Source organism: Acipenser ruthenus, chromosome 11, assembly GCF_902713425.1.
Source record: "Acipenser ruthenus chromosome 11, fAciRut3.2 maternal haplotype, whole genome shotgun sequence".
Classification (NCBI taxonomy): domain Eukaryota; kingdom Metazoa; phylum Chordata; class Actinopteri; order Acipenseriformes; family Acipenseridae; genus Acipenser; species Acipenser ruthenus.
Genome location: NC_081199.1, coordinates 23,349,040 through 23,371,435, shown reverse-complemented (window position 1 = coordinate 23,371,435; position 22,396 = coordinate 23,349,040). Strand labels below are relative to the sequence as shown.

Here is a 22,396-nt window from a genome sequence, read left to right as displayed (position 1 = left end):
AGTTTCTTTGATTACATGATGTTAAATAAAAGATATATATTATGTTCATATTTTTTTTAAAATTATGTCTCAATCCTAATATTCTAGGTAATGCAAAACTTTTGGCTATAGCTGTACATGTGCAACAGAACTTTCAAAGCCAGCATCCCTTGGGTGGGTCTGATATACATTTTCTTCTAATAAAATATTTCACATAGCCTTCTGGGGCCAGAGGAGAAACAGAGCAGTCCATGGAAATACACTTGTGTTCCAATGGACTACGAACAAACAGTTTCTCCAGATGAATCTCATATCTCCATAACCTTTTACTGATTTTTTTTTAAATATCTGATGTGAACTATGAGCTCCTTCCAGAGTTGGCTCAAGTTGAAAGAACATGTGCTATTCATCAACACCATAATCCAAACATCACTCCTTAGAGACAGTGCATTACATTACAACTCAAAGCCTCTTCAGCAGATTTATTATAGACAAAACACTGGACCTAAGCCAGGCCTGAACACCAGAGCTTGGGGATGAGCTTCATTCCACCAGGCCTGGGATCAAGACCCCAAGCAGACCCTTAAAGTTGTAGACAACTTTTTTAGAGATGCAGTAATAACCAAAAAACATTTTATTAGAATGCTACCTTAAAATCTCAAGTCAGGAACGGCAGAGAAGTAAGTATATTATTGCAACTCATTTTGTTAAATAACATCTTATTTTATTAGAGGTCTGTGTTTGTAATCCAACATCCTTATTTCGAGTTTCAAACTTGTTGTGGTGAACTAATGCACTAGAACCTAATCAAAGTGAGGCTTTTTTTTAAATATTATTTCAGTAGTGATCTTTCACAGAAAGTTAATCTTGCATCCAAATTGGTTGAGGCAATGTGAGTAGAACATGAGTAGTGGGGTCCTATTATCTGTAACGCAGCAATTGGTGGATGGCAAAAAAAAAATAAGTGACTGGAAAATACCACAAATAAAACGTGTTTAAATATCCTAGAAGACTAGAAAACACATTTGCACCCTTAAGTAAGATTTGAAAAACAATCGACAACTCTTGAGGGGTTTTAGGAACACACATCAACATAGATCGCAAGCATCTGCACCTTACTGGAAGGAATCATCTGATAGTACTACTGGTACTGGGAAACAGTGTAGTCAGCTCAGTGAACAGTTCCAAATGTTGAATAAAAGTTTAATAAAAAAAAGAAATGTCAGTATAAGGTTGTTACTTTATAAGCCCATGTTTAAAATATGGGACGTGTGGGAGTTTTACCTAAGATTGCATCAGTAATAACAAAAACTACATGCAGTAGTTAATCCCCTTCACTTTAAATTGTTGATATTACCACAACCTTCCACTCTTGCAGTTAGAAGCACGATTTTCAAGATATATCCATAGAGACTGGATCAGCTCCTGGGATCAGCCCTGGACCTCTGAGATACAGTACTAGGAATGCTAAGGGTGGGGTGAACAGACTGTGTCTTGTTTACTACCTGAGCTGTTACCTGAACCCTGTACAACCTGTAGGTGAAAGGTCAGGTTTATGGTAATGCATTCTGTAACAAATAGTTGAAGCCACCAAAGTACAGCTGTGGCCAAAAGTTTTGCATCACCTAGAATATTTTAAAAAAATAATAATAATATATGAACAAAATTTAGATCATTTATTTAACATCATGTAAATCAAAGAAACTATAAAGTGATATAGCAAAAGTCTACGGGAAACCATAATAGTAGTACAATATTTCATGTTAGATTTCAAAATGTCACATATTTCAATTTTTGTCAGTTTTATGTTAAGTATATGGAAAACTACAAAGCGGTATGTAATTCAATATGTTAACGTAACATTATTCAGCAGGTTTCATTCGACTTTATGAAGCAAAGTTAGTTAATTCTATAGGGTGATGCAAAACATTTGGCCATAGCTGCACATGTAATCAAACTTGTGTAATTCTTAGACTTGATTTGTAAATTCCTTCTTCTGTTGTTTCCCCTTGTGCATACTAACCTAACTGTGTTGGCTTTCCAGTTTGTTTACATTCCCTTGTAGCAGCAGGCATGCAAGCTTCCTGACATTTCCAAGCCTTTTTCCATTTTGTAAACTAACAGGCATGCTCCTGCTGCTACCTGTAGCAGCCTACAAACTGATTTATTATCTTATAAGCCTTACAATGCCTCAGAATGTATGGTAGCTTATCAAAATGTCATTTGGCACGCTCTGCTATAACTCAGGGAACAAAAAGATGTAGACAAAGGAAAATGAGGAATCACCTAGAGACAGTATAACCTGCCCAAAATATAAAATGCAATAAAACCGTATGAGACACTACACCTTTAAATTACGTTGGTGTTCTTAGAAAACAAATGCAAATATTTCACAGAGCAAAGCCTTAAAGGGGTACTGTCGTTTAGTTTCTTAAACGTTATGTGAATCTGGTGAAGTCATTTTAACCTGCCACCACACTGTAGATCTATTGATATAGTAGGCATTAGGACCTCACCTAAAATGTTAAGCTCCATTTCCTGCACATAGGAATGCAGGTGGTTTCAAGTGGGATCATAATCCCTTTTGCACAGGGAGTGGATCTATAGGGTGTTGGCAGGGTGTGCTTCACCCAAGATAAAGATTAAGCAGTCAGGAAAATAAAACTAAGGTACTGAAGTCTACTTGACAGCATTAGACCTATACCCCAACTGGGATTTGTAGAGAATTTTACTGTGCTGGGGAATCCAACTGACTTGCATTTAACCTCTTAATCCTGGAACAAGCACAGTTTGGGGGTTGAAGCAATCAAGGGAGATTCCACTGTGCAGTAAAATGCTCTAAATAAATGCAGACATTGTTTTTCCCAGTGGGGTACGGAGTGACCAACTCAACCATTTAGATGGCAAGGAAGCTGAAGAGGCAAGTATTGGATATTATTACACATTACACATTGATAAATCTGGGCCTTTGTGTCTACTTGGTTCACTGAAACCAGAAAAAAACATAGAAACCCCTTCAATATGTAACACACAAAGGGGCTTTAACTCACACAACTCATGATTCATTAATTTCAAAGGATTTATAGGGGATAATCATTGAAGCTTCAGCACTGAGGTAAAACTAATGCCAAAGCATCTGTCTATATGAATTGTCTCCATTGGGTGCTGTAATAGTTAAAGATTCAGACCTTTTGAAGTTTAGTGACTTTGACTTTATCATAAATATTACAAGTATGTTGGAGGATTTTATTGATTGCATCTGTGTGTGTGTGTCTGTGGGAGATTAATCTTAACAAACTGATTTACTACAGTACAAGAAAATCCTATTTTTCAAAGGCTTTTGTTGAAACAGTAAAAGTTTGTACAGAATTGCTTTCTTTTTTTTTTTTTAATTACAAATCATGACCGCTTAGATGTTTGAATTTGTACAATTATTTTAACTGTGTTTGAAAGAAAACTCAAATGGTAATTGAAGTCTAATAATTAAAATACCAGCCAAAACCATTCATTGTCCACTGTATTTCAGGCTGAAAATATGGAATCACTTAGAAGGAGACTTCAAGATGTATTTTTGGATAATAACTACCTTTTGGATAATAACTACCCAAGTGTTTAATTCCACTCTGTAGCTGGATAGGGTTAGCAGCATGTTGCATGTTGTTTCAATCAGTTGATAAACAGTGCCATTTCAATGCTCTGTGTCATGACGTACATTGAGTAATGCTTACTGTCTGCAATGGGCAAGCCACTTCTTAAGCTCAGAAAGTAGAAATTGTTTTCTTCTAGGGAAGAACATTACCGCAATAGAAATCTCAATTAAAGAGTAAGCAGCTTCAAATGTCATTTAGCTTTTTATATTTTCTAATAATATAATATCTAGAACCCAGAACTGCTTGGAGTGATTGAAAACACCATAAAATAACAAATACATTTTTATGATACTTGAAGGTAGTTGCTCTTTTTGCATGTTCTGGTTTTCACTCCAACTGAGTTCTCAGTTACTTAATTGAACCCTTAATTGAACTATTCATCAGCTTAATTAGACCTTTTTAATTGTTTTCAGCTTTTAAACAGTTGGAGATTTCAAGTTAACTATACAATTAACTTGAAATCGGCAACTTTTTAGGAGTTGATGACAATTAAAAAGATCTAATTAAGCACATTATTAGTTCAATTAAGGATTTGATTTAATTGAGAACTCAGTTGGAATGAAAACCAGCAGACAGGGGTCCCCCAGGACCAGGATTGGGAAACCCTACCTTAGACTATACATGTGATTAATAATAAAAGCTTGAAAACAGAATATTAGGATGGAGGAAGAGGAGCAAGCTTAATAAATATTACCAAACAAATCTGACGGAAGAGGGTTCATTACATGCTGAGGAACCCAAACATGGTCCGATAATTGAGTCCTAGCCCATACACAAAAAAGGCATAACTTCTCAATGTTGCATCGATTGAGATTACAGTATGCTTTCTCCAACGCATTTTCAAAAGTTTGCAAAATTTGCAGGCTGAGACTCGTTTTGAAATTCCCACACCAGCCAGCAAAGCTGTAACGTATGTACCCAGTGCTATTAGTTCTAAGCACTACTTTCAGGTGTAAGGCTCCCAAGTTCACATGTGTAGTTGGTGGTGCATTGATACTATATTATGCCTTGTTAATGTGAACTACGTAGTTATGTATAAAGACCATAGTTACAATTATTGGTGTGTATGTGTGGTTCTTAGGTTATAGTTGTGTAAAACAAGTTAAATACACAACAGAAGCGTTCACGGGCAAACAAGAAAACAAAACCACAACAAAGAGCACTGTGCTTGACATAAACCTTGTGAAGACACCCTGGTATCTACAACTGGTAAGAGAGACTAGAGAATCTATTTGTTACAACCAAAAAATTAAAAAGGGCTGCTGGGGTTCTGGTGACTTAAGCATAAATGACTCAAACGTTCAATCCTGTAAATTGTAAGTCACTCATTTTATAAATAGTAGTAAGCATTCACATTTACTACATTATTACATTTGTGTATGTTTATTATTTACTATTGTCACACAACAAGATAAATCCCTCTTAATAAATACAGTAAGATAGTCTTCACCAAGTTTGTCAAAGAACATCTACATAAACCAAACAGCAAAGAAAGCATGTGAAAATTATGGCCAGATTTCAAAATAATGACATTTAAAAATATATGGAAAATGGAGGGTTATCCAGTGTTATTATTTACACATGTCACACTACAACAATAAGATGATACGTCTTTAAACACAAAGGTCTTCACCACCTGCGCCTCAGAACAGCTATACATATATGCCAACCGGCAAAAAAAAAACATATCAAAATGAAGATGGAGAAAAAATATATTCAACAAAAAATGGTGAGACAAAGAAAAAAGGTAATTCTAAAAATGCACTATACATGCTTGTACTACTGTATAAGTGCTTGTGAGAAACTAGAGAAAAGCATATTACAGTTGACTAAACCCAGCTCTGTGTATACGACTGTAAATTTCTCTGTGTTCTGGTGACCTGAATAAACCACTCAAGCTTTGTTCTTGCATGTTTATAGTGTCACACTAATGTCATGCTAAAATACATGTTTATTCCTGATATATATATATATATATATATATATATATATATATATATATATATATATATATATATATATATATATAATCACCTGTAAGCATTAATAAAACAAAATACTGTAAATAAATACATGTTGTTATTTTTTTGGAACCAAACTTAGCACAGTAGGAAAAACTTAGTAAATCTGGCCAAAAATATTCAAAGCCACACTGGGAATGACTTTTTAGCAAATGAACGATACAAATGAGTTTTATTAGAATTCCAGTAACAAAATCCATTTTGCCTATAGCTACAGATGTACTGGAATTACCGTGAAACACAGCCAAGGGTTCTAAAACAGTAAACTTAATCAGAAAATAATAATAAAGTACTTAAATATGACCATTAGTCAACAATGCCCATTACTGAGAGAACCCAGATTGTTTGATTGCACACAGCAATTTATAAAAAAAAACCACCATCATTAATATTCAGAATTCAATGTTCTTATTAAACCACATCATATGTTTCTATATTGATTCAATCTGGTCGCTTGGCACTTAACACCATCAAGTCCACTGTAATAATCATTGTCCTACATGCCATTTTGTCTCCAAGTTAGATTGTGTTTCTAAGCCAGAACAAACTGTTAAGCTATTACAGATCCTAGTTTGAGTCTGAGTTTGTTCCTTATAGCTGGTATGAGGAGTTTGGGTTTCGGTAGATCCATCCAAAAGTTTTATGGGTTTGATAAGTACACAGATAAAGTGAGACCCAAATCTTGGTTTGTTTCATTGTAGAATAGACACAGATCTGCTTCTGCCGTGCCTAAGCATGTATATACCTGCCCAATATGAAAGTCACTTCATCACTGCACTGACATAGTGACTAAGGAGACTCCTTAGGACAGTAGTCAAGATACTGAACCCTATAGTGAAGCCCAGCTTTGCTGTGTGTTGTTGGGGCAAATCAGTCCCTGTTGATTTTTGTGTACATACCTTAACACATTTAGCCACATTAAAGTTAATAAAATTCTTCCATAGTTTAGACTGTGTCTGATCCTTGTTCACAGTCCAGATTACTTTGCCCAAAGTCTGTCAACAACAGATTGGAAATCAATGCAAGCATCTACATTGAATGGACAAGCTTTATTTTCTCCAATGATACACAACTTTTGCCACTTCATGTAGCCTACATTTGATTATAAGAACATAAGAACATAAGAAAGTTTACAAACAAGAGGAGGCCATTCAGCCCATCTTGCTCGTTTGGTTGTCAGTAGCTTATTGATCCCAGAATCTCATCAAGCAGCTTCTTGAAGGATCCCAGGGTTTCAGCTTCAACAACATTACTAGGGAGTTGGTTCCAGACCCTCACAATTCTCTGTGTAAAAAAGTGCCTCCTATTTTCTGTTCTGAATGCCCCTTTATCTAATCTCCATTTGTGACCCCTGGTCCTTGTTTCTTTTTTCAGGTCAAAGAAGTCCCCTGGGTCGACATTGTCTATACCTTTTAGGATTTTGAATGTTTGAATCAGATCGCCGCGTAGTCGTCTTTGTTCAAGACTGAATAGATTAAATTCTTTTAGCCTGTCTGCATACGACATGCCTTTTAAACCCGGCATAATTCTGGTTGCTCTTCTTTGCACTCTTTCTAGAGCAGCAATATCCTTTTTGTAACGAGGTGACCAGAACTGAACACAATATTCTAGGTGAGGTTTTACTAATGCATTGTAAAGTTTTAACATTACTTCCCTTGATTTAAATTCAACACTTCTTACAATATACCCAAGCATCTTGTTGGCCTTTTTTATAGCTTCCCCACATTGTCTAGATGAAGACATTTCTGAGTTAACATAAACTCCTAGGTCTTTTTCATAGTTCCCTTCTTCAATTTCAGTATCTCCCATATGATATTTATAATGCACATTTTTATTGCCTGCATACAATACTTTACACTTTTCTTTATTTTGTACTCAAATATTATAGTTAGCTAACATTAAATTCAGGATGTTTTACCTCCGTTAAGAAACTATAGAAGCTCTACAATAGCTTTTATGTGTGCACATTATCTGATCCACTTCACTACCACAGTTTAATTTGTTATATATATATATATATATATATATATATATATATATATATATATATATATATATATATATATATATATATATATATATATACAGTATATATCAGTGAAGCTATCAGTGAACAGATCAGTCAACCTATCAGACTGATCTGTTCAGACAAAGTACAGCTGCAATCTGTATGTAATGCAAATTGTATGGCTAAAAGCTACCATTCTGAAGCTGTTAAAACTTGGTGATGCAATGAAAATTTTTGTGGAAACATATGGCATTGTGACCTTGGGCACAACAGTGTGTTGACTGTGAGTAGGAGACATCTGAAACTCTTTTTAGGAACTTAAGTTCAGCTACCAATCTACTAAAGATTCCAAGTACAAACCATCAAGTAAGTTATAGGGTTGCATAGGATGAAAAAAAAAAATTCTGTTAAATCACATCAAACTTTCTTCAACAGACACTAGATAAAGGTTCACCTATCACTGACCTTGACATCAGCTACACATTAGTAAAGTATGAAGTCTGATGAACAAAGTCACATGTCCATTCCTTTATGTAAATTGCACTTGTGCAAGCAAAAGTTTGAATGCATGTGGTCTTACTCTTATCAGATGGCTTGTGAAAAAAAGGCCCTCTTCTCAGCCTGATTTTGAGTATTTATAAATGTTCTCTAAGATTAGGTGTCCCATGATAGTAAGAGTAAGTAACTAAAAAAAAAAGAAAGTTGCATTATCAAACCAAAAAAATAACAAAAGTACTTCCACTCTCCTGCAGATCATTTACAGGAGCTCATTAGTTATGTTATATTAAAAGTCAAAGACAAAAAAGGAAAAGCTAACTTTTTTCTTAGCAGTGAATAACTTACTATGGTTCTTACCATTCTCCCAGTCAGACTGTAATGGTTCTGTCTTTGTAAAGTGTTTTGAATGGTACCTACATTGTTTCATTCAGACCTCTTGTTTGTACAAGAGGTCTCATTTAGCGTGCCCTCAGAGGCTACAATACAGAGTTGACCTATAATGTTTATGGAAAGTGCAATGGCAACAATCAGGCACAGTAAGGCACCACGAAAACTTCCCCTCATGTCTCAATCTTAACCCTCTGCCCTTCATTACGAGGGCCACCCTCAAGCAGATGTTGTGTTTTTGTGGTGGCTTTCTGGTGTATTTCCAATGGATAATCTCACTGAACTGGATTGCAACTCAGTCATCCAGTTGCACAAAAGGCTAGTGAATCACCCATTGCACCACCTCGCCTCAAGGGACTGAGTTTGCACTAGAGGGCACACTGTTCTCTGTGCTGTCCTGATATAGTCTGGTGGTTTCACACACTGTAACAGTTGTGAAATAGTTTGGTGTTCCTCATTCATTAACAACTGTGCTTAAACAAACCACTTCCAAAGTAACTTGGAAAATCTAGTGAGTTCACATATAATAGAGCTTTTGTAAACTAACAATTTGGAATTAGTTAAGCCTAAATGTGTACAATCTGTGGTAGACTACCATGCTATAACAGTGACACACAGTTTTATGCATAGCGCTGTGGGAGGTAAGACTGAACTCAATGCTGGGCCTCCAGTTTAAACCTTGAAACATAATTAAGTAAATTCAATGCAATAATGTCCATTTGACAGGGACATCTGTCCGGTTCCCATAAGTACAGTTATTTTAAACAGCTTTCTGAGATAGTAAAATTCTGTTTTACACTGAAGATTCCACAAATTCTAAAATTCTATGACCCCAGTATGTAAACATGAGATCTCTACCTTTATGCCGAGGGGACACTAGTTTACAAGTTGGTAGAAAAATGTAGAAAGGGATACTTTTTTTGTGAAAAGTGACGTGCAAGCTGCAAGTTTCAGGCAACTTTGTTGCAAGCAACTGTATCAAATGAAGCAACATTACATTATAGAATAAATCAGCCAATGAAAGTGATGTAAAAAGTCATACGACTAGCTTCTTCGCTGGTAAAAAAAAACAAAACTTGAAAAATGGCGGAGAAATTTAATGCAGAGCCAGTGACGTGTGATATTGTGAGGGAGATACTCCTTATCAATTTTTTTCACTGTGATTTTTTTTTTCATTTTTTTTTTTTATATAGGTGATATGAGCAAGAAAATAAGTGTTAATCGGTCCATTCCTGGTAGTTAATGATCAATTTGTCAGTTAATGCCACAAGATGTAGTGGATCAGCATTAAAGACGACAAAATTATTAATATTATATTCCTTGCAGACACAACTTGCAAATATTGTTACACAGTTACCAATCTGATTTGTAGAAGAAGAAAAAAATCGTCACCTTGCATAATTAGGAATTCTGTTCAAAATAATATAACTACTAAAAACTATAACAATAATCACATTTGAACGTCTCTCTATTTACAATTGGTTTTATTTATACGTTTATTTACAGAAATAAAACAGAAAAACATGCAAGCCAAAAATAACACATTCAGAATAAAAATGAGGGTAATGGTAAATATTTCTGCTTTCCTGTCCAACCACTCTCTGCTCGACCCTCTCCAATCTGGCTTCCACTCTGCTCACTCCACTGAAACCGCCCTCCTGTCTGTCACCAACTCACTAAACTCTGCCCGAGCTGCCTCTCTCTCCTCTGTCCTAATTCTCCTCGACCTCTCTGCTGCCTTTGACACTGTCGATCACTCTATTCTACTATACTCTCTCGCTGACCTGGGAATCTCCGGCACTGCTCTGGCCTGGTTCTCCTCCTACCTCTCCAACCGCACTTACCAGGTAACCTGGCGTGGAGCAACCTCCACACCTCGCCCTCTCTCAACAGGAGTCCCCCAAGGGTCAGTCTTGGGTCCTCTCCTGTTCTCTCTCTACACCCGCTCCCTGGGCCCTCTCATCGCATCCTATGGTTTCTCATACCATTTCTATGCTGATGATGCTCAGATTTTCCTCTCCTTCCCCACCTCTGACTCCACCATCCCCTCCTGTATCTCTACCTGTCTGTCTGCTATCTCCTCCTGGATGTACTCGCATCACTTCAAACTCAACCTCTCTAAATCTGACTTCCTTTTCTTTCCCTCCTCCTCCTCCCCCTCCTCTGATCTCTCTATCTCTGTTCCTCTGGAATCTACCACACTCTCTCCCTCTTCCTCCGCTAAGAACCTCTGAGTCACCCTGGACCCCTGCCTCTCTTATTCCCAGCACATCTCCACTCTGGCACGCACTTGCCGATTCTTCCTGAGCAACATCCGAAGAATCCGACCCTTATTCACCAACTACGCCACCCAGCTCCTGGTCCAGGCCTTGGTACTCTCCCGCCTAGACTACTGCAACTCCCTCCTGGCTGGCCTCCCTGCGTCTGCCACCCGTCCGCTCCAGCTCATCCAGAACTCCGCTGCTCGCCTGGTTTTCTCTCTGCCTCGCTTCTCCCACGCAACTCCACTACTCCGCTCACTCCACTGGCTCCCGATCACCGCTCGCATCCAGTTCAAGACTCTTGTACTAGCCTACAGATGCCTTGACCAGACTGCACCCAGCTACCTCCAGACCCTCATCTCTCCCTACACCCCCACTCGACCTCTCCGCTCCGCCTGCACTAGAAGACTGGCTCTACCTCCTTTACGCTCCCCTGCCTCCAGAGCCCGCTCCTTCTCCACCCTTGCCCCGCAGTGGTGGAATGACCTTCCTACAGATGTCAGGACTGCCCAGTCCCTGACCACATTCCGGCACTTCCTCAAGACTCACCTCTTCAGAAAGCACCTGTAGAACTCCTCTGTTTTTCCCCTGGGACACTTATCACCCTTCCTTAAATGCGCTTTACTTGCTCTTATCTGCCCCCTATTTTACTGCATTTAATCCTGTACTTGAGTACTGTAATCTGCCAAGTGTTATTTAATCTGATGTAACTATCACTGACACTGTTATCTGCTGTATTATTGAATCGTATTTTGTCACACTTGTACTTGCTTGAACCAAAGTCCTTGTATTTATCTTGCTCTTAATTGTATTATTACTTGTACTGTGATTCTTGAAATGTATTTGTTTACGACTGTAAATTGCCCTGGATAAGGGTGTCTGCTAAGAAATAAATAATAATAATAATAATAATAATAATAATAATAATAATACAATATTACTAATACAATCCTATATATACATATTTAAGAATAAAGTTTATTTTATTATATTGAAAAAAAATGCTGGTAAATTATGTGGATGCTAAAAAACAATAATAATATTTTTGATAGGAAATATCATGTGTGTATTGTCTTCTCTGTGTTGTCCATCAACATTCTAGCTACAATTTCTACATAGTGTAGAATAGTATCACCTGAAATTTGAAGCAACAATGTAGAAGCAACATATTTTATTCCACATTTTCTAGCAACATTGTGGCAAAGTGCCCCGCCCCTGTGTGCATTTGTGTGATCTGTGTTGTATGTTGGATGTTGCGTATGTTAATGTTGGTGTATAGATTGGTACACGGGATATAAACAGGTCTGTGTTTCACGTGTATTTAAAAAGTGTAGATTTGTATTTAGGCACGAGGAGAGCACAAATCACTTCACGTGCTGGTTAAATGTAATATGTGAGCACGGGGTTGCACAGAATTAATTCACGTGCTGGGATTCAAGTGAATAATTAATTAGTAATTGAATCCCAGCACAACAGTATATATAGAGACACGTAGCATGCAGTCGGGGTTGGGTGTTCGGAAGAGGAGAACGGGTGAGAGAGAGAGAGGAGAAACTAAATAGTGAAAAGATCGTAAACGTAAAGTGTTTGTTCTCACCGTGTCTGTTTGTCTGTCCGTGCACCGTTTGTTTAGTGTTAGTCCGTTTTGTATGTCTGTTTATTTTGGCGCAAGTGCCGTGTCCTGTTTTTGTGCTGTTTACAACCCTTTTATTTGTTAATAAACGCCGAGTGCAGCCATTGCACTCAGCTCATCACCATCACCGTCTGTCTGTGTATTCCTTTTCTGGTCTGACGCCACCCACTCTGGCCGTCTTTGTGACAAACATGTAGACCAGTGCCCTTGGCTTTCAGAAGAGCTCTTATACATTGCTGCACATCTCCCTTACACCTTACTACAATCTTCCATTGTTACGACATGCAAAGTCACTGACAAGCAATCCAATTTCAATGTTGTGGAAATAAATACTAAAACTGTAAATTACATGCAACATCAAATGTATTTAGCAGCATCACATGTAATAAAAGACACTACTGTTATTACACACGTTTTCAGAAGCAAGTGATTTTAAAAGATTTCAACATGTAGTTTTGGCACTAAGCAGTCAGTTGAAATTTCCTGCAATTTAAAGAAATTGACTCTTTCCTTGCTGTCATCAGTCACTATCCCTTGGCCATGTTCTTGACTGCTCCGGTACTTCTATCTCTATCTTAATGATAATAACACGGCCCAGATTTTTGAGAGGTTTCCAGTAACCCTGCACAGGTTCTCTAAGGACTTTTTAAAATGATTTTGAATAGGGACTGAGAAAAACTGAGAAAAAGGCAAATAAAAAAAAGAAAGAAAGAACTGTACTGCAGTAAAAGTAAATGTTTAATTTATATTGGGGTCTATTCAACTGATTTAAACATTGGATCCAAGTACTGCCACAAAGTAGATTTTTTATGAGAGATTTTATGTAAAACAAACACCATATTCAGCAGCTGGAGTTCCAGTCCAGTTATCAGCTTATCGTAGAAATTTGCCAATGCCACAGTCTCAGTCGGCAATAACTGACACCTGGTAGGAAAATAAACTGCCGTCTCACAATCTTAGAAGGTGGGTTTAGTGTATTATGCTTGCCATTGCAATTACCCACAATTGTGCTGCAGGTAATTCAGATTCCATTGAAATCATATTTGAAAACAAAAATAATTACAAATGTTATAAGGGGAGCACATAAATGTGCACTGATAAAAAAAAAATGATTAATTAAGCTATTATTATCAATTAATTGTCACAAAAAAGCTGACTTAGTTAATTGAGAAACAGCAGTATTTAAGCACAGTCAAGGTCTCTGCACAACCATAGTCAGTAAAAACATAAAACTGAAAAAAGAACAAACCTATAATCCTAGGAAGATATTACAAATGAATCTTGAAATCAAAGTGTACATACAAGGGTGCCTAAATAGCTTTTATTGGACTTGACTTTATCAGGTGTGAAATGTCTTCTTAATCCCTACTAGTCCAATAAAAGGCTACTGCATGTTCTATATGAGTGAATACAGAAGCTTCCAACATTGAAACAGAATAGAATAACCATATCTAAGCATGCTGATGTTTGTCAGTCACTGGTAAAAAAAATTAAAAAAAATAACATTCCTAGCATACCTTATACCGGAGACTTTGCCACAGGATAGCTGCAGTAAAAACCTGTCCTAGAATTGTGCCAGAAACCTGGGTCACCCCCTTACCTGATAAACTGCAGTTGCCATTATCTACTTCCCAGCAAGACCATTGCATGTGGCTCTCTGCATGCACCCACTGTGCTTGCAAATCACTTCAGGACAGTGGAGGAGAAAATCACCTGGAAACCCTTCCTCCTTAAAAAAAATAATCCGAGGTTCAGGAACACTCTCTCTAAACACAGGCAGAGAGGTGTGTGCGTGTGCCTCTGACTGCACTCCAGACAAATAGTTTCTGTGCTTTTTTTTTCTTCAATCTGGAGAAGATACTATATATGGCCAGGAGCAGATGTGAGTCCAGTTCCAATCATAGCACCCAAAAGCATAGGTGCACACGACAGTAAAAACCTGGGCAATGTGGCTGCTAAACCACCTCACTCTGTGTGTTGTGTGTGCGTGTGTGCGGAAAAACAGCCAAGAGTATGTAGTGCTGAAATTCAAAAACTACAGGGGCTGGATCTCTCTCTCTCTCTCATCGTCTCTCTCTCTCTCTCTCTCTCTCTCTCTCTCTCTCTCTCTCTCTCTCCTCTCTCTCTCTCTCTCTCTCTCTCTCTTCTCTCTCTCATCTCTCTCTCTCTCCTCTCTCTCTCTCTCTCTCTCTCTCCTCTCTCTCTCCTCTCTCTCTCCTCTCTCTCTCTCTCTCTCTCTCTCTCTCCTCTCTCTCTCTCTCTCTCTCTCTCTCGTTGTTATCAAGTTCTCATTTTACAGGTTAAACATGAGTTGACAAGCTCAAAACTAGGCTTTATGTTCACACATTGAAACTCCTCTTCCATGGGAACCTTTGTAGAGTTTGTTTGACTTATGCAGTACTGCCCCATAGTTTTAAAACTATTTTGTAACATATGTTTGGTTTGCATAAGGCTATGTTGACATTATCAGTGTTTCCGCTAAAATGACATAAGGTTTCAAATAGCAAAAATCTCCTTTGGGAATTATATACAAACTAGTCAACAAGGTCAAAGCCTAAACCATGGAAAACTATAGCAGAACGGCACAACTCGATAAGAACTAAGAAGATGACTGTTTTATTACATTGTATTTGTTCAACAACTGTATAGGAACAAAATATGTATTAAGCGTTGTGTCCAGACCACTTATATTTTAAACAGGATCTAAAATGCATTCAGTCCCCCCATCTAATTATTAAATAAGTTATTATATTGAGCCATGTATTTGTATAATCATGTTACAAACATGTTAGAATGTGTGATCACTTGTTTACTATCCTATTATGTGTGTTCTGTGTGCTTTTTTATTATTATTTTTGCTTAGATAATGTCCCATGATTACTATCTATTCCAGCAAAAGAGCTTCTGAAAAAACTCCTCAAAGCTGATTGCAGGGAAGTGATTGCTTGAGCAACAAAGCTGCCTGGCACATGTCTGGCCCAGCATGATTTCATGGAGTCCTCTTTTCCAACACATTATACACTGCAGATGTTGAAAATATACTGTATTTAAATTGACTTAAAGCTTTTTCAACTAATTCATTATATATCAAACAGATATACAGATATTAGTAGTTTGGTCAACTTGTGAGCACCACATTTTAATAAGACTTGTAAAATAAATAACTAAAATAACTAGATGGTAACTTTACAAGTAAAGTTGTGGGGCTTGCTTCATTGGGAAAGTGGTCAAAGTAGCTGATTTGTGTCAAAAGTCACATTGTTTACTAATTGTCTCATGCTTAGAATGTGCTAGAATTTGAAATTTGGGAAGTAGCCTACTGAAAGAAGTTGATGCGGTACTAAAAACAGCTGTACCTCTTGATTGGTAGATGCCATTCCTGTTTTGATTTCATATTTGAAAAGCTGAGAAGTAGAGGAAGATGTCATACCCTCTACTTTTTGTCTAGCTTGTTGGGAAAGTGGTCAAAATTTCAGTTGTTTACAAAAGGTTAGAGAAAATTTAGTTGATGCAGTTACTAAACAGCTGTACTTCTTGATTGGTAAAAGTTATTCCAAGATGCTCTAACCTTTTTGTCTTACTTGTTGGGAAAGTGGTCAAAGTAGCTGATTTGTGTCAAAAGTTACATAGTTTACAGTAAATAGAATGCTGGAAGTCTGGGAGTTTTTAAACAATGGGAGCTTTAGAATGTTGAAAAAAGTCCCATTAAAGTGAATGAAGATGGACAAAAAAAGGACAAAAAGCTTAATAGTTTAAAAAGTATAAAAGATATCAAAAAGTTGGATACAAGCACACTATTCCAGACGGTCTACACATTTTAAAGTTTGAACGGCATTTGTAGCTTAAACGGTGTAAGAGGAGTAGCGTGCCAAAGAAGAATAATAATAATAATAATAATAATAATAATAATAATAATAATAATAATAAGTATGTCGAAGATTTAAAGTGGGGACTCTTGCTTCACAAGCCCCACTAATGAACAAAAAAAAAACCTACTTACTGCCCTAATTCTTGACGCTGTAACTGTATGGAAGTAACGCTTTTTTTTCTATTCCCTTTGAAATATTTTCAGTAATAACACACTTAGAACTGATATTTTCAGTAGGGATGTGTATGGTAACAACAATCTTAAATACATTTAAACCTTTTTTAAAAAAAAAAACTGTACAGTGTATAGGCACTTACACAAACCAAAAACATACCAAAAGTAGCACACTATTCACCAGTACAGAGTCCATAAAAGGAATTATACAATTTTACAACAACAACAATTATTAATTTAAGGTACCACACAAAATGGTTGTTCGTGCCAGTAAAAGATGTAGTGCCCCATACAGGTTTAAAAATAGTTTTTACATACTTAAGATGATTATTTTAGAAGCCCATATTGACACCAGCTCTGTAGGTGTTTCTTACAATGAGAAGGTCTGTAACCTCCTATGGCTGAAAGTAGCACAGTTTACAGAGTTACGAAGTGGAGGTGTTGATAACAGAAACTGCCTTAGGATAACATAAACAAAGTGGGCTCAACCAAGTTTGCTAAAGTAAAATGCACAGAAGGCTACACACATGGTAACTGATGGTTAAGCACTATAAAGACATATTAAATGACACATGGAAACAAATCCATTCAGTTACAGTGGGATTCCAAATCCAACAATCATGTCATCCCATTTTGGATTAACAAACGTCCCATTCCCAGCACATACATATGTGGTGTGCTATTCATCTAGAGAGTGCATCAAATGTACTTGGAGACAATCATCTCTAACGCTGACATAAAAATCTTGACTTGAATTTATCCAGTTAGAAGACTGTTATCTTCTTGTATACTCAGGTAGTATATGGACAAACAGCAAGGAATTGCAGAACTAAGCTTTTAGAATCTGTGCCTTGAAATTCTATTAGAGTATCTCATCCTACTGAATTCGAACATTTTGATCTAAACTTTGGATCTAAATGCAATTGTTTGTGACCTTAGTACTCAAAGTGATCTATACTGATGCACAAAAGAAACACAACACTCAGGTCTAATGGATTTAATCAAATATTTTAAACATATATATCAAACAAAATCACAGAAAATGTGAACAAAATTACAGATCAAAGACTCATGATAAGTTTTCAGCATGAAACATGACACACTGTCAAAATGAAAACATTACAAAGTTAGTATCGGTATGACTTCCCTGAGCACTAATACAATCCTGGCAGCAGTGACCCATAGACCTGATCAGCTTCCTGATAGACTGCTGTGGGATGTTCCGCCACTCTTCCTGTGCAGCTGCAGCCAGCTGGCGAAGGTTGGCTGGTCGCAGTGGTCTCCTGTGGATGGTACTTGCGATTTGGTCCCACAGATGTCCTATTGGACAAGTCAGGAGAAAAAGCTGGCCAACGCAACATTGTTCTCTTGAAGTCGTGCAATTGTAATCCTAGCACTGTGTGGACTTCTGTTGTTCTGCTGGAAAATCGACACTTCCATATTGGCTTGCAGGAGCGGAAAAACAGTTGCCTCAAGGACTTTGTCAATGTATCGCTGAGCAGTAAGGGTGCCCTCAATCTGCACCAAATGAGTTCTTGTGTTAAAGGAGATTCCTCCCCATATCATCACATTCCACCGCCCCATCGGTTGGCTTGAACAACGTAACAGCATAACGCTCACCATGACATCTCCACACACGTTGTCTTCCATCAGGTCTGTCAAAGGCAAAACATCATTCATCGGTGAATAAAACACTCCATCACTCTCTCTGCCACCACCTCAGATGTTCTCTTGCCCACAGAAGATGGTGATTTCGACTCTCAGCTGTCAACATGTTATCCCTGAACGGCCTCAGAGCATGCAAATCATTTTCATGCAGACGGCGAGCTACAGTCAATCCGCTGATGCGCAGGTTATTTCGTCCTGGAATTTCTCATGCTGTAGCCACTGCAGGCTGAAAAACGATTACGGATGGATCAGTCAGATGTGACGGTCCTGGGTCGGTGTGGTGGCCCTTCATCACAGAGCCGGTTTCCTGGTTCCTCTGGACTAGTCTGCTGATTGTTGAAGCAGAACATCTCATTCTCCAGGCAACTTCTCTCACAGACAGGCCGCCTTCAATCATGCCAATAGCAACCAGGTCGCATCTTTAGCTGTTCTTGCATTGATTAAAATCATGTATTTTACTATGGGAAACTTTTATAAGGGTAGCCAGCTAAATAAAAAGACACTTGGTCCAAAGTACTGAATCAATTGATGGTGCTGGCTCTTACTGAAATAAAGATTTATTTAACCTATATTACATATATCTATGGCAGGCATCTCATTAATTAGGTCAAACGCAAATTTATACAGACACATTAAAAAAACAACACACAGTAATTGTACTAAGAGCCACTCAGACTGATGGTTTCTCTCTATTCCAGCTGCCTAAAGGGAAGTTCTTCTGTTGCCTGCAATGGACCTATATAGACCAGACTAGCTCCACCAAAGCACCATATAGTGAAGAACAACAGTATTAGAACTACTTTGGATCAAGTTTCCTTTTGTATTCCTGGCAATACACAACTGTGTATTAGATGTTGCAGATTGCTCATATAAAGACATAGATGACATACCATATGTGGCAGGCAACTAGAACTGAAGAACATCTCCTGAGTTCATAGTCAAAGCACTTTAATACAGACATCACAAGGTAAAAATAAAAACACACAATATTTGAGTAATTACAGTAAAACAACTCTCAAGGATTGTAAACATCTACGGGATGGTAACAAAAAATAAAAACAAAGAAAGGAAATTCACTTAACATAGGCCCGCCTTTTCTCATTAGGTAGAACAGATACAGTACCTCCTGTAGTACATGTTCTAGTCGTGTGCCTTTGTTCACTTCAGGCTACTGGAAGAACAGAGGAGTGGGCCCAGTCATTTTACCTTTAACTGCTCTCTATGCACAAACACACAATTAATTTGTGTCAGGAAAGGTTCTCAAAAACATCTATTAACATTCCAGTACAACTGGGACATTAGGTTGGGAGCGGGTCAGCTTATCTTCTATTTGTTTTTAAATCATTTTTGGTATGTGTGTGCGTGTAAGTTGCTTATTTACAAGTCTCTTTCACACACATACACACACAAACACACACACACACACATTTGACAAACACCCCCTGTCGTGTATCAAAAAAAAAAAAACAGTAAACATTCTGAGTAATTCCTGAACCTCATTCCAGACATTACTTCTTTGAGCATTTAAAAGAGATTCACATGATTCTTGGCAGGGAGAGCGACAGCACCTTGCTTGGACATGCAGCGCCCACTCACATTCCCAGAAGCACCCTCTGCTAACTGGACTCAACCTACCTCCAAGCTTTGTACTGGGCAGGAGGCCTATCAGGCCTATCTTTGGACACAGACACAAGCTAAACTCACACAAACGTATGAGGAACAGCATGTTGCATACTTATCTATATACAGTAGTGACTTTATAGTAGTTCTTCTGAATTACAAATGTTAGCTAGCAATGTCTGCCCTTATTTCTAAGGTTACCATCAACTTCCCTCCCAGCACTCCACTACCGTATTCCAGATGACAGTGAAAATGTCTGCACCCACTTTGCCTGCCCAGGTTTAATGAGCAGAAAACTACTGAAGTGTGGTGTCTTTCTCTAGTTTCAACTATTTAGCTGGTATGCTGTATACTTTTTTAACAGCTGTGTAAGTACTACCTGGTTATCTCCACATTGTCACAACTTGCACTGTGGCCAATAGGGGCCTCTGTTTCCCCGTCAATTTCAATCCAAATTACAGCATCCATTCTTGGCAGGGTCATCGAAGCAGGTCTGTTATTTCCATGTGTTACTTTATACAGTGCAGGTGGGTGTCAGGCACATATCCCCCTATGGGCCACAGTGGGAGTTTATAGTGATAGTGTAGAGAACCTGTCATGTGGCAACTTTGGCTATTTCAATGTTCAAACTTTTCTCCACCATTTCTGTTAAGTCTCCAAGTGACTCTATAGATATTGCAACTTGATAAAGATGGTAGCTAGTTGTTACCACATGTTCCGATTCTGTTCTTTTCTTTTTGTTATTTGAATTTTATTTAAATTGTTACTCGTGTTTAGTGGTACTGTGAAATGTTCAAACAAACACACCAGTGGTTTTATATTGGGTTTACTGCTCTAACATGTCAATGTTATTATATATACAAGAGTAAACACTTTCTTCCATGATTAACAGCTGTTAAAAGGTAGTAATACACATAATACATAATACGCACAGACATTTCAATAAATCACGGTATCGTTGTTGACCATGATTTGCTATGGTGCTATGTACTGTAGCATGCATACTTTGGCAATGAATAACTGTGATAACTGATGACCATGTTAGTATCAACAGCAAAGTCATCACAGATCAGTATAATAAAAAAGAGTTTCAACTTCAATAATACTAGGGATTATCAAACAGTTGGCTAGTAGACTAGGCCATTCCTGAATGTTTGTTTTTTTATAATTAAAAAAAGGATTTCTAAAGGATGGTTTTAATGTACATAAACCACAGACATTACAGTATAAAGGTACAAGGTACCACCAATGACATCAAGTAAATTGTGTATTTATTTCAGTACCATAATTCCAATAAACTGATTGCATAATCCAACCTGTTTTGCAACAGTGTAGGCAATTTGGAGTATATTGCTAAAATAGTTGATTTTCACAATGGGATATACAGAGGGTGATTTTACTACAAATTTAAAAGTCTATCACAGCTAGAGTAGATTTGAGCTTCATAGAGTTTTAAAGTAACCGTTTGCCTCGTCCATGTGTGAAAGGCATTTGCCATGCTGTGGTTGCTAAGAGACTGTGGAACATATACCAGTAGCGTCTCAGGTTATGGGATGTCATGCCTGCTTGCTTTGGGGACATTGTAGATTGTATTATGGACAATAAAAATAAAAAAAAGAGTCACCATTAGTCACTATAATTTAGATGTTGGTGTTCTCTTTGTGTGACAATAAGGTTTTATTTTAAACCATTTGTGATCTGCATTTTTATTCATAATCAGTATTTTAAAAATGTGGCATGCAGACCTGAATCAGTTTTTTATACCTTATGGTTGAGTCCTTAAAAACAAGCCCTGAAAAAAAAGCCTTTTAAAAAATACCTACACATATTCTAAAGGGTCTTTTATACTGTGAGTGAAAGACTATCTGTTTTTTTCCTAGAAACAAGCTCTTTTTGTTTTTCTTTGGTTGCTGTTTTCTTTTTGTCTGCTCTCTAGCAGTTCCATTTCCCACCTTGTGCTTAGTGCAGCTTGGAAGTGGACGGCTTGTAATGTGAATGTAATTCTTTGTTGGCCTGCCCTTGTCCTGATTAAGCAGTCTGTTTTTATTCAGTCTGCCTTTAATCACCACTGATAGCCTCTACTTCTCTGCTGGGGCTAATTGTTAACAGGCATGTTCCTACTTCCCTGTGTTTACATTCCTCCCTGCATGTTTAAAATACTCTGGAAGAGTAACCCCTGCTAGGCTAAAGATGCACAATGCCTTGGAAATAAAGTGACCTCCTCTTTCCCCCAATTGATAAGCAGCTAGGCCAGGATTTAGGAGCAGGAACTTTTGCATCCCAGTCCTCAACTCAATTAAACAAAGAACACTGCCTTCCAGACTTTATCTTTTCATGTCCATATTTCCTTCCAGTTCCAAACCCTCAAGCTAGTTCTAATCACAAAGGGCACGTGTACTGTATTTACAGTTCACAGCTGAAATATCTAGGCCACACTTGTTGAAAGAGCCCTTGTTTCTTAGCGATAGGCTACTCTTTTATGAAAATGAAATATATTTTATAATATATTAACCTCAATATAGTATCATATTTTATAATGTATGTGTTGTAATATATTTAATATATTTCACCATATACAAATTATTACTGTTTTCATATATTTTAGTTTGGAAAAAATATATTGGTAGAT

At 37.5% G+C, this 22,396-nt stretch overlaps 1 protein-coding gene across 6 annotated transcripts in view; it reads right to left on the bottom strand.

Annotated features, from left to right (window-relative positions):
- LOC117426356 (tensin-1-like) overlaps nucleotides 1–22,396 on the bottom strand; it is a 309,710-nt gene that overhangs the window by 169,526 nt on the left and 117,788 nt on the right. Inside the window, exon 1 of one of the 6 annotated variants that reach the window (XM_059033474.1) lies at nucleotides 14,038–14,430. The exons of the other annotated variants lie outside the window; for them this stretch is intronic. Coding sequence (XP_058889457.1) covers nucleotides 14,038–14,058 — 21 coding nt within the window. The 5' untranslated portion in view covers nucleotides 14,059–14,430. Of the gene's footprint in view, nucleotides 1–14,037; nucleotides 14,431–22,396 lie in introns of those variants that run through there. 6 annotated transcript variants of the gene reach the window in all.